The sequence below is a fragment of the Pipistrellus hanaki genome (assembly GCF_964339955.1).
Source record: "Pipistrellus hanaki genome assembly, chromosome: 2".
Taxonomy (NCBI): domain Eukaryota; kingdom Metazoa; phylum Chordata; class Mammalia; order Chiroptera; family Vespertilionidae; genus Pipistrellus; species Pipistrellus hanaki.
In genome coordinates, this window is record NC_140504.1 from 184,801,867 (window position 1) to 184,818,446 (window position 16,580).

General features: G+C 46.2%; 1 protein-coding gene across 1 annotated transcript; it reads right to left on the reverse strand.

The window, feature by feature from the left end:
- Nucleotides 1-184: 184 nt before the first annotated feature.
- Nucleotides 185-15,396, reverse strand: NUDC (nuclear distribution C, dynein complex regulator). The gene is made up of 9 exons (XM_084875086.1): nucleotides 15,129-15,396; nucleotides 11,456-11,533; nucleotides 4,616-4,819; nucleotides 4,462-4,527; nucleotides 3,052-3,168; nucleotides 2,784-2,978; nucleotides 1,089-1,172; nucleotides 876-994; nucleotides 185-449 (listed from the first exon to the last, which is right to left on the reverse strand). Exons 1-9 carry the CDS (start codon nucleotides 15,207-15,209, stop codon nucleotides 398-400), a joined length of 996 nt encoding a protein of 331 aa, XP_084731212.1. The 5' UTR covers nucleotides 15,210-15,396; the 3' UTR covers nucleotides 185-397.
- Nucleotides 15,397-16,580: the final 1,184 nt, after the last annotated feature.

Sequence of the window (16,580 nt, forward strand, 5' to 3'; positions counted from 1 at the left end):
GAATCAGCTAGAAGACAAGCCCCCAGCTCCCTGCAGCAGCCATAGGGGGCCTGACCCCCAGTAAAGATTACAGCAAGCATGTCAAACTCAAAGGCTAACACAGGCCAAACAAACGAGGCATGTGATCCCCAGGGCCAAGAGTTTGACATGCTTGGACTAGAGGGAAGAGAGAACACAAGTGGAATTGCGCCAATAGTTTTAATGTGTAACAGTGTGTCATTAGTGAAGACAAGACCTCCAAAGGCCCCAGCCCTTCTCCCGTGGTGCCCTGGGACCTCTGTGCCTGGACCAGTCCCATGCCTGTCCCAGCTCTGAGGACCTCAAGCCCCAGGGAAGGGCGGAAAAGAAAGGTTGATGGCTGAAGGCTCAGCTCCAAGAGTTCAGGGAGGCAAACAAGCTAGTTGAATTTGGCCTTAGAAAAATCCATCTCTGGATGCTGATCCATGAACCTGGGAAGGGAAATAGGAAGATAGTGAAACAGACTGTCCCTCTTCCCTAAAGTTAGTCCCTTACTCCTAGCTTCCCACTTGAGGTCTAACCTCTTTAGAACCCTGAGCAACCTGGAGCCAGGCCAGGCAGGGTCTCTGAGGCTCATCTGAGCCCGAGGCTAGAAGCTGAGGTGCCAACATAGGCGCTTTTCACCAGTAGATGGCAATGACCATCCATTACCTTCCTTCTTTCCTATCTGCAGGTGGCCTTGGCCTCAAAATTACCTCAGCAAGTGATTAGGATTGGCAAGCCAAGGCCATAAAGCCATAAACTTGGCAGCTCATTCTGGAAGGGCAGGGCAGCTCCGTGCCCTCCTCAGTGACCTCACTGCAGCTGTCACCCAGATCCAAGGCCCCCCACCCAACTCCCATTTTTAAAGGGCTCACTTTTTCAGAATTTCCTGTTTCTTCTGCTCATCTGAGGTGGGCAGCCCCATGGACTTCTGTCTCTGGTCATACATCATCTTCTCCACCATGCTGCGCGTCTCACTGTCCAGGTCTGATAGCTGGGGGCAGGCAGCAGCAGGGTCAGGTGAAGCTCTTGGACCACCTGGGCCTCTCATCTCCCAGTTGAAGCTCCCCCAACCAACCAGGGCTCACCTTGGAGTTCTCAGGGTTGATCTTCTTGGTATTGATCTCAGGATCACTGGACACCAATCGGCTCCACCACTCCATCTTGTTGATCTGTGAGGAGAACCACTGGCCACTCATTCTGAACCACCTAGGAACCACCCATCAACCAACTCTCTCTCACCCACACCCTACACTTAGGACCCAAAGCAGGGCTGTGCTGGGAGCAAGACCTCTCCTGTCCACAGCGGCTGGTGTGGTTGGGAAGTCTGACCCGAATACAGTCACAAATCAGAACAAGCAAAATAAAGCACAGAGGAAGATACCATCCAGGATGAAGGGAGAGAAGCTACAGAGTGACACCTAGCTGGGACAAGCAGTATGCCAGACTAATTCAGGGAAGGACATTCCAGTTGAGAGGAAAAGCACGTGCAAGGGCATGGAGGGGTGACTGAGAGGCAGCCATGGCCAGTCAGGTAGGCTGGGACAGGCCTTGTGTGCCATGGGGAGTTTCCCTCGATGTTTGGCACTTTACAGAGACCATCTTTATTACTGGTGTGTCTGTGTCCCATATCTCTTTGAGGGGAGGGGAGAACACAGGTGTCCTGAGGGCATTTTCTACGTTTTGTTCATTGTTCTCTCTCCAGTATATAGAACAGTGCCTGGCACATAGTAGGTGTTCAAGTGTTTGTTAAATTGAATACATGCATGAACCTAAGGAAAGGTGAGGATTTGGTTAACAAAGACTATTTTGATCCTGACTCTACCCTTTCATAGATGTAAGAGCCTGGGCAAATATATGAGCTACCCTTTCCTGACTCTACAACGGGATAGACCTGCCTGCCGGCATGGCTTAGTGCAGCGTTTTTCAACCGCTGTTCCGCGGCACACTGAGATGTTGCCTGGTGTGCCGTAGGTGCAGACAAGACAAGAATTTTATAATTTTTCACTATTTTGTTTACTTAATATTTCATAATAAAGTAATTATAAAATACTTTCTTTGTGTTTATTTGATTCCTATTCAAGAGAATTACTTTATATATAGTCAATATAGGCACAGAGTTAAATTTTTTAACATTTTCTAATGGTGGTGTGCCTCGTGATTTTTTTCATGAAACAAGTGTGCCTTTGCCCAAAAAAGGTTGAAAAACACTGGCTTAGTGGTTGAGTGTTGACCTATGAACCAGGAGGTCGTGGGCTCACTCCCCAGTATAGAGCATGCAGGAGGCAGCCAAACAATGACTCTCTCTCATCATTCATGCTTCTATCTCTCCCTCTCCCTTCCTCTCTGAAATCAATTTAAAAAAGTATATTTTTTAAAATGGGACGGCCCTAGCTAATTTGGCTCAGTGGATAGAACGTGGGTCTTTGGACCAAAGGGTCCTGGGTTCAATTCTGATCAAGAACAAGTACCTTGGTTGCAACTCCTCCCTGGCCCAGGCTAGTGCAAGAGGCAACCAATATATATGTTTCTCTCACATCAACGTTTCTCTCTGTCTTTCCCCCTCTCTTCTACTCTCCCTAAAAATTAACAGAAAAATATCCTCAGGTGAGGATTAAAAAAATACCCCCCCCCCCACTAAAAAAGGGACATACATACTATAAGTATTATGGGATTCAATAAGAAATGTCCACCAGGTCCCTAGCATGGTCCCCGACTGAATGAGCAGAAACCCTCCCTCTTTCTCCATTAAGAAGCAGCCAGAAGGCCGGGCCTCTTCGCACCTTCTCCAGATGCACCGTCACCACCTTGCCGTCCTCAATGAGCCAGGAACTCTCCTCCACCTTCACCTCGTTGTAGAGCTCCCCGTCAATGATGGCAGGCTGCCCCTTGAGCCCCACCCGGAGATGCTTCCGCTGGATGTCCACCACCACATCCTTCCCTTTCAGCCGGAAGTTCACACAGAAGGGCACTGCCAGCTGCATGGGACAGAGACAGTCAGGAGGGTCCCCAGGCTGGCTCCCTCACCTCTGCCCTGGCCCTGCCACTCACGTCCAGCTCCGACAGGGTCTGGGTCCAGCGATAATTGGACAAGTCTGCCCCGTTGCCGAGATTGGGCTTCAGTTTCCCTTTGTCCTTCTCGTCCTCCTCCTCGTCTTCCTCCGCCTCCTGCTCATAGTCGGAGTGCTCAGCTACTTACTTGACAGACACAGACTGAAACTCTCTGGGCCAGGCCCAGGACATACAACCACAAAATGTATGAAACAGACTTGTCCTGCCTACTCCATGGCGCTGGGAGCCACAGGTGAAACATAGTTCTGATCACACTAGGGGGCCATGACAGTGAGAGATAAACCCAAAGGACCCAGCTGGGGGTGTCAAGCCAAAGGACTTAGAAAGCCAAGCACAGAAAAAGAAAAGGTCACTAAGTAACCATGAGCAGGGTTGTCCTAAAATAAAACCAGACACCCCGCCAAAACTGGTTTGGATCAGTGGATAAAGCATCGGTGTGCAGACTGAAGGGTCCCAGGTTCGATTCCAATCAAGGGCATGTACATTGGTTGCAGGAACATCCCTGGTGGGGGGGGGGGGTGTGTGTGTGTGCAGGAGACAGCTGGGCGATGTTTCTCTCTCATCGATGTTTCTAGCTCTCTATCCCTCTCCCTTCCTCTATGTAAAAAAATCAATAAAAAAACAAAACAAAACCAGACACCCCTAGCTGGTGTGGCTCAGTGGTTGTACACTGACCTATGAGCCACAGGTGAAACATAGTTCTGATCACACTAGGGGGCCATGACAGTGAGAGAGGTCCCAGTTCCATGCCTGGTGAAGGCACCTGCCTGGGTTGCAGGCTCCATCCCCAGTGGGAGCATGGCATGCAGGAGGCAGCCAATCAATGATTCTTATCATTGATGTTTGTATCTCTCTCCTTTCCTCTCCGAAATCAATAAAAACATCTTTAAAACAAATTTAAAAAATAAAATAAAAACAGGATGCCTAATGATCAACATCCTTTTTCTGTGTCTGTAGGGTAAAGACCACTAGTCTCACATCAGAACCTCTGAAAAGCCAAATGAATGCCCCAAAAATCGTTTGTGAATCTGGACCTGAGTAAGTGGGAGAAGCTCTGAGGGGCTTGTTCGCAGATGTGTCAGAGTGACCCCCCACCAAGGCCCAGGCTGGACCCCCAGACCCAGGCCACCTGAATGGCACCTGCACAGGCACTGACTGCCCTCTCTTGCTTTGGGGCTTTCTTGCCAAAGCTTAAGGCCAATGGGTTTTGGGTGTTTTTAATACAAACCCTTTGGTCCAATATCTCTGAGTGAGATCTTGAAGTATGGGGAGGATCACAAAGCTGAGGGAAGGAGGGCAGGGGAGGGCATCCTGGAGGCAGGGTAACGTGTAGAGTCCCTGGAAGTTCCCAACCCCTGGCTAGTCCCAAGCACCCCCAGTCCATCTCACCTGCTTCTCTGGTGAGCCAAGGCTGCCATTCTTGAGCTGGACCTCATGATTCTCTGCATCCTTTTTCTATGGCAAAGGGCAAAGCAGTTGGCAAGAGGGTCCCCTCTTCTAGTGCCAATACTTGAGGGGACAGGGGAGGGAAGCCCACTCTTACCTGGTCAATCTCCAGCTGCAGCCTCTCTGCCTCCTCATCAGTCAGCTCCTTGATCTGAGGCCCAGAGCTCTCTGACTTGGCCTCCTTGGCCAGCCTGGCTGCCCGCTCCGCCTTCTCCCGCCGCTCCGTCTCCTGCCGAGCTCTCTTTTCCCGCCGGGCCTTCTGTGCCAGCTGGTTGTGGTGGTTGAAGGTCTGTGTGATGAGCTGGGGACGAAAGTGAAAGCAACAAGCCATCAAGATAGGAGTAGTATCCCAAAAGCACAGTCCCGTCTCTATCTGCCGGGTGCCTAAGGAAAGCACTGCGCTTAGAACCCCAGCTTCCTCATCTAGAAAATGGGAATATACACACATATCTGATCAAGTTATAACAACAATATCTGCAAATATCTGGCTCAATAGACAGTGGCTACTCTAAAAAACCAAAACAGTTTTGGCCTGGCTGGTGTGGCTCAATTGGCTGGGCATTGTCCTGTGCACCAAAAGATCACAGGTTCGATTCCTGATCAGGGCACATACCCAGGTTGTGGGTTTAATCACTGGTAGGGGTGCATATGGAAGGCAACCGATTGATGTTTCTCTCTCTCTCCTTCTCTCCCCCCAAAGTCAATAAAAAATGCATTTTTTAAAAACAACATTCTAACAACTAAGAGTATGGACATTGAAGTTGAACAATCTTGGGTTCTAATCCTGGCTTTGTCACTCACTAGCTATTGTATTTTTAGCAAACTACTTAACCTCTAAGAGCTTCAAAACCTTCATCGGTAAGGATGGATCCCATCTCACAGGGTTGTTGTGCAGATGAAATGATCAGTGCTCTGAAAGTTCTTCAATAGACAGTGAAGCTATAAGAACTCCAGACTCAACCCCTCTAAGGAGCCTTTCCTGAGCTCAGGCCGACTGGCCCACTTGCTCTGACTGATCCCTCTTCCTCCTGCGTATCTGTCTCCAGGACTGCAGCCCCAGCAGTGCAGCACTCAGCACCACACCCAAGACTGCCACCTTAGCAGAAGGCAGAGAGAGCTTTCTTTCATTTATATTTTTATTGACTTCAGAGAGAAAGAGAGAGGGAGAAACATCAGTGATGAGAATCATTGATTGGCTGCCTCTTGCATGACCCCTACTGGGCATCAAGCCGCAACGAGGGAATTGAATGTGGGACCCAAACCAGCTAAGGCGAGAGAGCTTTCTTGAGGGAAAAGGAGCCTCTTCCTCTCCTCAGCCTGCAAGCTATCCATTTCAAATCCTTTCTCTCCCACTATCCCTTCCCAGGATGCTTCCAACCCATAGCCTGCTAACTGGCCTCCCTGCTGCCCAGGAGCTCCCCCAGTACTACTGCCACCTGTCACTGCCTGTCAGTGTGGCCTGGGGCAAGCCGACAACTTTGACATTTTCTAAGCCTGTTTCCTCACCTATCAAGAGGATCAAATATGACCAACACTCATCCAGAGCCTGGCACAGTCCTTGGCACATCACACTACTTGCCTGGAGGCTAACCAAGCCTGGGAGAAGCACTTTCTCTGCAATAAAAATGCAATGGGAACGATGGCTCCCCCTCACTGTTACACTAGTAGCCCTCAAAGTATGGTTTCCTCAACTGCAACATCAATACCATCCAGAATTTGTTAGAAAAGCTAAATCTTAGCCCCCCCCCCCCAAATAAATTTAAAAGAAATAAAATAAACAAATAAATAAATAAATAAAATCTTAGACCCCACTCCAGACTTACTGAATAAGAAATTTTGGAGGTTGCCCAGCAGCCTATATTTTTAATCAGCCTTCCTGGCTAATTCTCATAAACACTGGAGAGCCACATCTAGATTTGAGTTCCTGGTCTACTTCTTTTGCCTGTGTGACCCTGTGGAGCAGCTTTCTCTGTGCTTCTATTTTAGTCTAAAGTTGGTTTTTTAAGCTCTGGCCAGGTAGCTCAGCTGGTTACAGCATCGTCCCGATATGCCAACGTTGTGGGTGATATCTCCGGTCAGCACATATATAGGAATCAACCAACAAATACATAAATAAGTGGAACAACACACACTCCCTCTCTCGCTTCCTCCCTTTCTAAAAAATCAATAAATAAAAATTAAAAATTAAAGTCATCTTGCACAGCTGCTCTTTGCCTACGATGTCCTTGTTCCTACTCCCAGGTCACCTGGCAAACTCCTACTCATCCTCCAGGACCAGGTCAAGTTCCTGAGTTTCACCTCTTCATCTTCGCAGGCCCAGAAAGAGTATGGCAGTTCCTCAAAAAGTAATAGAACTACTATATGATCCAGCCGTCTCACGTCTGGGAATATACCCAGAACTCTACGTTGACCCACACGCCTGGAGGCCTCACAGGCCACCCACGACGTGATCAGTGGTCAATAAACCATCTTTCAAGAATTTCTGGGCCCAAGACGGAAGGATGAAGGAAGCTGAAAGGGCCTTGAAGTACTCCAGGTCACCAAAGTTACCCATAGGCTCCTGACCGAAGGCTCTGCCAAATGTGACTTCTCATTCATTTGATGCCAATTCCTCCGGCCACCCTCAAATTCCCAACCCCATGCCATGCTATAGTAGCTCTGTACTCTACAAAGTTAAAAGGGCACTGGACCCCCCAAACCAACTGGGTTAATAAAATGGAATGTGAGAGAGAGAAATGAGCTACCTGAAGGCCACTTAATATAATTAGTCATGGGACAATTACACCAGCAGAGGCTGTTCCACCACAGGGCCTTGGTCCCAAGTCCCTAATCAGGGAGACCTTGAACTCAAGCCATTTGCCAACCAGTAGCCAAAGGTAGGCGGGAACAGGGTCCTCCCCTCTCCCAGCCCCAGTGAATCAGGTTACATCCCATCCGTCCTATTCCTTCCCAGCTGTGAGGTTAGGTGAGGGCAGAGCTGAACCACAGGGCAGAGTAAGGACCAATCACAGCAGCCCCTGAAGCTGCCACCCGGTCTCCTCCCACCATCTTTACCCAGCCCCAGCCCCAAGCAGAGACCCTAGGGGTATATAGCCTACAGAGGTGCCAACTGACAGGCTGCCACAGTCAAGCTCTTCCACTGGAGCATCCTTGGGAATCACAGCCCAGGAAAGTGGAGAAGGGGTGAGAAAAGCTGAGCTGGCTCTAGAAGACAGGCCCTAGTCTGCTCAGTGGACACATCGAACACAGGTTTTTCCTGGCCCAGGCTGGTAAAGAGTGGTTCCCACCAGTCTAACCAGAGAAGACACAGAATCCAACGGCTGAGATTCTAAGCCTGAGTGTGGGAGGGGAGAGGAGTGAGGGACGTGTCTGAAGATGACACACTTCTATTCTAGAACTTCATATAAATGGAATCTTACAATATGTGTTTCTTTTGTATGCTCATCTTCCTTTAAAAGGCTGAATAATATCCCATTATACGTATATATGATGTTTTGTTTATCCATTCATCTATCAATGGGCAGTTGGGTTGCTTCCACCTGGTGGCTATTAGGAACAGTTCTGCTATAAACAAAACTCTCTCCAAAACCTTGCTTTCAATTCTTCTGGGTATATTCCCAGAAGTGAGACTGTGGATAGTTAGTGCTATTCTGTTTTCCACAGCCACACCATTTTATACTTCCACCTATAGTGCACAGGCTGCCATTTCTCCACATCCTCACCAACACTTGGTAGTTTGTGGGTTTTTTTGACGGAAGACATCGGAATGGGTATGAGGTGGTATCTTTTGGTTTGATTTGCAATTCTCTGATAATAAGGAAAGTTGAGCATCTTTTATAAAAGTTTTTATAAAGAGCTACAACAATTCACTTTTACCAGCAATGTCCAAAGAGCAGCCTTTCCCCACATCCTTACAAGCAATTATTTAGAAATTTTGATAGGAATAAAGAGCATGTGTTTCTTTAACTTACATTTCCTTGAATACTTGTGAATTTGAGCATCTGTTCAAATGCTCTTTAGATTTGCTCTCCTTGTATTTGCCCATTTTTTGTTTATTCTTTTCTTGGCAATTTACAAGAGTTCCTGCACATTAAATCAGTTATTAAATGTTACCTATCCTCTGCATTGCATTTTCCCAAATCTATTGTTTTTCAGTTGACTTTATATGTCAACATCTCTTTTGCCATACAAAAGTTCTCAATCTTTGAAGAGACAGATACCTCTTTCTTTCTTTCTTTCTTTTTTAAAATACATTTTATTGATTTTTTTTACAGAGGAAAAGAGAGGGATAGAGAGTTAGAAACATCAATGAGAGAGAAACATTGATCAGCTGCCCTTGGTAGCTGGTACAGGCCCTTGGTACATGCCCTTGACCAGAATCGAACCTGGGACCCTTCAGTCCGCAGGCCGACGCTCTATCCACTGAGCCAAACCGGTTTCAGCCAGATACCTTTTTCTTTTATAGCGTCCAGGTTTCTATTTGTAAAGCTTCCCCCAATAAGATATACAGTTTCCCAGATTTCCTTACAAGGCTCTACTTCACCTGCACTTTGTTATTACATAGGAGTAAACAGGTGGAAAATTTTGGTTTTTTACAAATAGCTACTTGTAGCAACATGACTCATTAAATCATCCTTTGCCTACAGAAATGAATTGCCATATTAGATACATATTAAACCCTTATATATGCTAGGCTTTTTCTAGGTTCTCTTTTCTGCTTCACTGGTGTAGTTCTCTTTCTGTGCCCATACCATAATGACTTGATCATTATGACTTTACTCAAATCTACAATCTCTCCTCCATAATTCCTAGTCCCCAAAGCCACAAAAACTAAAAGTTTCTGTACTTTTTGTAAGTTTGTGGCACGAAAGTATTTATAGTTTCTTATCTCCCACTTGGTATGAATATTAATAGACATTTCTCTGGCTGGTGTGGCTCAGTTGGTTGAGTGTCATCCCATGCACCAAGAGGTCACAGGTTCAATTCCTGGTCAGGGCACATGCCCTGGTTTCAGGCTCAATTCCCAGAAGGGGGCATGCAGGAGGCAGCTAACTGATGTTACTCCCTCCCTCTCCCTTCATCTCTCTCTAAAATCAATAAGAACTTTAAAAAAATATAGATTTTTTTTAATGTGCTTGGTTATAGGATGCTGCTCCTGACCTCTGGGTTGGGGTATTGTATGAAATATAGAGTCTACTTTATGAGTCTATTGCCTCATAAAGTCCAAAGAATTCTAAATCCCCAAAGCATATGGCCCAGGAGGTTCAAAAAAGAGGCTCTGAACTGATATTTCCATATGCCAGGTACTTCAACATTACCTTCTTTTAAAAAACAAAACAAACCATGATTTTATTAATTTTTTAGAGAGAGAGAGAGAGAGAGAAGAAACAGATGAGAGATAAATATCGATTGGTTGCTTCCTGCACAATCCCCACTGGGGATCAAGCCAGCAACCCGAGCATGTGCCCTGATCAGGTACCGCACCTTTGCCCTCTCAGTGAATGGGACACCACCATATGGCCAGGGCTACATCTCCTTTTTATCCTCATGACAGCCCCATAAGATTATCATCCCTGCTTATAAGAAACTGAGGCTCAGAGAGATAGTAATTCAGATGCCACACAGTTGTCAAGTGGGAAGTGAAAAGACCAGGATTCAAACTCATGTCTGCTTGATTCCAGAGCCTTTGCTCTTTCCCCCTCACTATACCTGGAGATGTAGCTGGCAGAGCTACACCCAGTGTGGTCAACACAAAGGAGTTACTGTGTGCAACTGGAGACCAGTGGAAAAGGCTGGACAGGTTTATGCCTGCCTAAGAGTCAGACTAACCTCCTGGGAAAGAGCTGAACCTACAGTAACAAAGAGCCAAGGAGCAGAACAAGATGTAAGAAGTGACCTGCAGACAGCCAGTAGCTATCATCACCACAATACTTCTGAGGCTTCTCAATATTAATCTCCTTCCCTTCTACCAGCTCCATCTTACTCATCCTTCACGCCTCGCACATTACATCCTCATTAAGTCTTCCTAAACTAGTCAAATATCAACAGTACAATGATTGAAATTTCTTTTGAGAGCCAAATTTTTTAAACTTAAACTATATAGGCAGGTACCTTGCTATTAACTTAATTAGGGTACTCCTAAGCTGGCCTTTGCTAAAAACTCAAGGGGCCGAAGAGCCACATGTGGCTCGTGAGCTGCAGTTTGCCGACAATTGTCCGAAGCCCACAGCCTAGGTTAATACTCATTTTAAGCTCCCAGGGCTTCTGCCCTAACACCTACTTCTTCATTTTCCTTTCCTATTTTTTTTTTTTGTGTGTGTGTGTGTGTGGAGGGTGCTATACTGTGAGATCCATGAAAACAAAGGCCATGTCTGTATTTGCCTCTGTAATCCTGAAGGATTTGGCAGAGTATCTAACACAGGCAAAGTATTAAATGTTCAATAAATATTCATAAATGTTTATTGAACAAATGAATGACTGCTGATATTATAAGATAGTTTGGCCCACGGAAAAAGTGGGAGGTTCTAGTGCTAATACACAAGAATATTTGAGATAGAACAGGTCCTGTAGATCAGAGTCTACCTTTTCCCATTTTACAGATATGAAAAATTAACAAGACCAGAAAAATGGTAAGAAGTCAACCAAGCCACACAAGTAGGCCAAGAATCTGGGACTCCTGGCCCAGGTCTGCAAGATGCATTATAGTGCATTCTAGAGCCTGAGAGGCCTGAAGCTACAGAAAAGGGCTTGCAAAATGTCTCCTTCTTGTTACTATGTCTCCAAAGTTTAAGTGAAAACAAGTATTGTGGTTATAAAAATCATAGTTCAGTGAGGTGGCACCATGATTTACCAATCCTATTATGCTGAAGAAAGGCCAGGTGAGCTTTTCTTCTGAAAAAACAGAACTACCAAAAGAACAGCAGCTCTCAATACTCACCTTCTCTGCCATCCCCTCTTCTCCTCCAACGAAAAAGTCTGTTTTGCGTCGAAGAAAGCTGAAGAAAGTGTTCACAAGCTGAAAAGACAAAAGAAGACTGTAACTATGGAGATGTCCTTCTGGGAGCCCAGCAACTGCACAGAAGTCAACTTCCTTAGTCTACGAGGGAACTGAGCGCGTGACTATTTCATCCCTGATCCTCTCAACTGAGAAATCCTCTCACACAGGCTAACCTTAGCCACTTCTGCCAGGAAGCCTAACTTAACCTGACCCACATCACCTGAAAGGCGGGTTTCTCGTTCTCCGGTATATGTGTGCGCACGTTTCACATTCCTTGTGGCCCTAGAGGCAGCCTAAGGGTAGGGAGGACTCCTCCTGCAGACAGGGCTTAAAAAGCTTGGAGACTTGACTATGGGTGATGAACACACAGTACAACATACAGATGAGATATGATAGAACTGTACACTTGAAACCTATATAATTTTATTAACCGGTCACCTTGATAATTTCAATAAGATTTAAAAATAAAAGATATAATTAATAAAAAAAAAAAGAAAAAATATCAAGCAGACAGACAATAAATAGGAATCAGACAAGGAAGCAAGATAATTTCAGATAGATATATGTTTTAAGCAAGAAATAAAGTGGTCTTGCCCTAACCAATCTGGCATAGTGAATAGTGTCAACCTGTGGATAGAAAGGTCTTGGGTTTGATTCTGGTCAAGGGCATTTGCCCACGTTGCAGGCTTGATCCCTAGTTTGGAGCGTGCAGAAGGCAGCCAACCAATGATTCTCTCTCATCATTGATTTTCCTCTCTCTCTCTTCCTCTCTGATATCAATTTAAAAAATATATATATTTTTTTTTTTTTAAAGAAAGATACTGGTCTTGTTATAGAGCAATAATACTCAAGATGTGGTCCAGAGACATTAATTTGTCTTTTTCTTCTCATTTCCTCACAAGTGTATATACAGTGGCGTTTTCCAGAGGCTACACGACATGTGATACTGCAAGACTGAATGAAGAAGTAGACATGAGTATCCAGCAAAATCTGTTTTCGATTAAATCAAACATTAAAGAGATTTAGCCCCCAAAAAGTAAAAATAATGCTTCACCCTAAATTTGTTTTAGAAACAGTTCTTTTTCATAAAGAATGTTATTAATATTATGCCCTAACTGGTTTGGCTCAGTGGATAGAACGTTGGCCTGCGGACTGAAGGGTCCCAGGTTCAATTCCAGTCAGGGGCATGTGCCTTGGTTGTGGACACATCCCCTTAGGGGTGGGGGGTGCAAAAGGCAGCTGATCGATGTTTCTCTCACATTGGTGTTTCTAACTCTGTTCCTCTCCCTTCTTCTCTGTAAAAAATCAATAAAATATATATTTTTTAAAGAATGTTATAATATTAGCATGCAATGAGTTTATTGGTGTTTTTTCCCCCAATGAATTCATAAGTTAAAAAAACAAACAAACAAACAAAAAAAGCCTGGGGCTAGCCTTCCTCTCCCAAGAGTAAAAAGCCCAAGTGCAGAGGCAACAGTTGAGTTACTAGGGCAGCAGCAGAAGGAGGGGAGCAAATGAAGCCACTTCAAAGAAGGTTAAGACCAACTAACTCTGGCTGGGACACCAGTGTAGCAAATAAGAGCATGGGTTTGAGTAGCAGATTGGCATATATTAGGTCTGTGACCTTGGGGAAGTTTCTTAACTCTGTGAAATAGCAGCAGGACTTATTTCTAGGTACCTTGTAAGGATCAAATGAGATGTTGGAGGTGAGGGCCTTACCAGTGCCTGGCCTGGAGCAAGAGGCCTGTTGCTTCAGTAACTCACAAACAGGCACCACAAACCATGGCGTATTCTGTCTACACCCCCAATGCCTGGCACCAAATCTGGCTCAGAGTACATGCTTAGTAACACTTTTGCTGAGTGAAAAATCTAGTGGTGACCTAGGGTAAACCCATATAAGCTCTTTTATTTGCCCAAATGAATGATCCCAAATCTGATGCTACAATTTATTTTAATGGTTTCAACTCCTGCTTCTAGACACTTTAAATTCACTCAAAAATGAATTCATATCCAAATTCAGTTTTGTGTCAACAACTTAGGGGGGGAGGGGGAGAGAACCTTTTCATACTTGCAAATTGGAACTCTCTTCCCACCTCAGAGGACTTAGGAGTCTTTGGCCACCATAGGCACCTGGGTAAAGATGGGAATGGAAAGCTCAGTGAAAACTCGTCCCAGTGAGATAGAGAATCAGCAAAGAACTGCAGAAAGCACACAGGCCTAAGGAGTCTGGTCCCGTAAGGTCAGGAACCTGATGGATAATCTTGAGCAAGTTCTCTTTGTCTCTTTACAGAACGAGAGTTTTGGACTGATTTTAATGGGCTTTTCTATCACGAACTTTCCATGTTTCTGGTCCAAAATATATTGGTCCATGTTGTTCATACTCTAAACAAAATAACTATGTGTTATTTCGTGTGGTCACTAGGTATGAATTATGGTTTTGAAAAGCTCTTGTAAGCTCTATCAGGCCAAGGAGAGGTTTTGGCTCGGATCTGAATCCCCATGTCCCACTCCAATGAGTGTCTGACCCACACCAATCATTCAACACGTTTCACTTCCAGACACTACGCTCCTACAAAGATTAAGAAAACAGGGATTCACAACTCTCTTGCGAACACAAAGAAACTACCGTATTTTCCGGCGTATAAGACGACGTTTGAAACGAAAAAAAGTCAACCAAAAATCGGGGGCAAAAGATCAAAATAGCACAAAAATTACCTGCAGATCTCTTTTTTTTTTTTTTTAATATATTTTATTGATTTTTTTTACAGAGAGGAAGGGAGAGGGATAGAGAGCTAGAAACATCGATGAGAGAGAAACATCGAACAGCTGCCTCCTGCATACCCCCCACTGGGGATGTGCCCGCAACCAAGGTACATGCCCTTGACCGGAATCGAACGGGGTACCTTTCAGTCCGCAGACCGACGCTCTATCCATTGAGCCAAACCGGTTCGGCTACCTGCAGATCTTGACGGCAAAGTAAGTCTTTTCTTTGAAGTGGGGGGTAGTCTTATACAGCGAATATAGGCCTAAACCTGTTTTAACTGTAAAATTAGGGGGTCGTCTTATACGCCGGAAAATACTTGGAGACATGTAAGGGTCCCAAGCGGGAATGGTGGAAATCAATTGTGAATCCAGGCCTTTCATCCCCCATTCAAGGCCTAAAAAAAAAAAATACGTGTAAAGATTACCCCGCCCCCATAAACCCTACCCTACACCCACTCCTCGGCTCGCTCCAAGCCGGTAGCTGCATATCTCAATGTCTGGGATGACGTCTGGGATGTTCTTTGCAGGCAGCCATCAGAGAGGAAACGTGGCCCTAAGAATGTGTGAGGCTCTGGGGGTTTCCCAGGGATGCCAGAGTTGCTAAGATAGAAACTCCTGAGCAGTGCCCGGCCCCGGGCTGATACGAAGGGGACACACCACCTTAGGCGGGGAGACCAGCCCGGAAGCTGGGGCATGGAGAGGCTGTGGGGAGGGGGGAGCCCCGAAGCCCGGAAGGCCCAAGCGTGGATCTCGGCCCCTGAAGGAAAAGGGCTGAGGGAGCCTGACTAGGGCCGCCGGGGTGGGCGAGCTCCGGTAAAGCGGGCCCGGCCGCTGCCGCGCGGGCCGTTACCTCCTGCACGCCGCCCTCATGTTGCTGCGCCATGGCCAGCAACATGCCGTCGAACCGCTCTTCCTCCTGCTCTCCGCCCATCGTGTCGGCCGCTAGCCACGCTCCGCGATACGAGCTCCGCACTGGCGTCCCGCGTTCGCCCAGCTCCTACGCTTCGCGTCCGGCCCAACGACTCCGGCCCTCCGCCTTCCGCAGCGGAGCCGGAAACACGCACGCGTCCCGCCCGCTCCGGCCCGCCGGCCCGCCCTCTCTTCCCGCCTTCCTCTCTGCGAGCGACCAATGAGCGCGCGGCCAACAGCCCGCGTCTCCGGCCATTGGCCAACGCGCTGAGCCAATCAGCGAGAGCGTCCAGGAAGCGGAGGGCGGGACCGAGGGCCCGGGTGTTTGGAGTGAGTTGCTATGGTCACCAGACGCTTTGGAGCCTTCCAGAAATCGATGCGCTAAAAGGGGGTGAGGGGCGTGTTGGAAGTTAAAAAGGGACAGACTTGACTCGCCCGTCTTGAGAGGGGCCTCCCAGTTTGTGGAATGGTTGAGCTGAAAGTGTCAGGCATCTCTTCCTGTCCTCTCAGAAAGGAGAAGGGAGAAAAAACCATCCATCACAAGACCACCGGAAGTATGGGCCCAGTGAGAAAAAAACCATGCCAGCCTGTCTACAGATAAAAATTTGAAAAACAAACAAAAAACATCTATCCCTGCCTGGGTAGTTGTTGATTGAAGCATCATCACGCCACCAAAAGGTCATGGGTTGGATTCCCAGTCAGAGCACATATCTATCGTGTTTCCCGAAAATAAGACATCCTGCGAAAATAAGACCTATTTACAGATTTCCTTCTGAGTGAAATATAAGGCATCCCCTCAAAAATAAGGCCCCCCTAGGCTCTGTCTCAGAATGCTATTGCTAAACATGAGAGATTTGGTCCAAGGATTCTGAAAGAAATGGAATCACAAGAAATTCACCAGGAAATTCAGGAATTGGATTGTTATGATGATGTTCCAGAAGGTGATGACATGATTGTCATTGAATAAATGAGTAAATTCTTGATACTGTAAAAAAAAAAAAAAGAAAAGAAAAAAAGAAAAGAAAAGAAAACAAAGGAGAAGGGACCTGCCCGAAGAGCCTACCTACCTCATTGCAAACACCATGGGCATACACCAGGTTCAGAAGCACTGGCCCCGAGTTTAAAAGGACTCTGTGCTTGGTTGAATGCTCTTCTGTCGCAGTCCTGAAATTCTTAATACTTTTTAACAAGAAACCTCACATTTTCATTGTGCACTAGGCCTTGCAAATCGTGTAATGTTTTGTATTCAACCTTCACTCCTGTTGATGTGGGGAACAGGTCCCAAACATCTAAGTCCAACTTTTCCACTTTGTGGTGAATTTCATCATCCTAGTCTTTCAGGGACTCTACCCTTATTATTATCCTTTAACTTCTGTCTCACAAATTTGTTTCT

What these genes read in the sequence shown, in the direction of transcription:
- NUDC (XM_084875086.1), bottom strand. Translation starts at nt 15,209, where the DNA reads ATGGGCGGAGAGCAGGAGGAAGAGCGGTTCGACGGCATGTTGCTGGCC. An exon ending in TCAACCCTGAGAACTCCAAG is followed by an intron (nt 995 to 1,088) that starts GTGAGCCCTGGT and finishes GCCTGCCCCCAG; the next exon opens with CTATCAGACCTGGACAGTGA. An exon ending in AAACAGGAAATTCTGAAAAA is followed by an intron (nt 450 to 875) that starts GTGAGCCCTTTA and finishes TTCCCTTCCCAG; the next exon opens with GTTCATGGATCAGCATCCAG.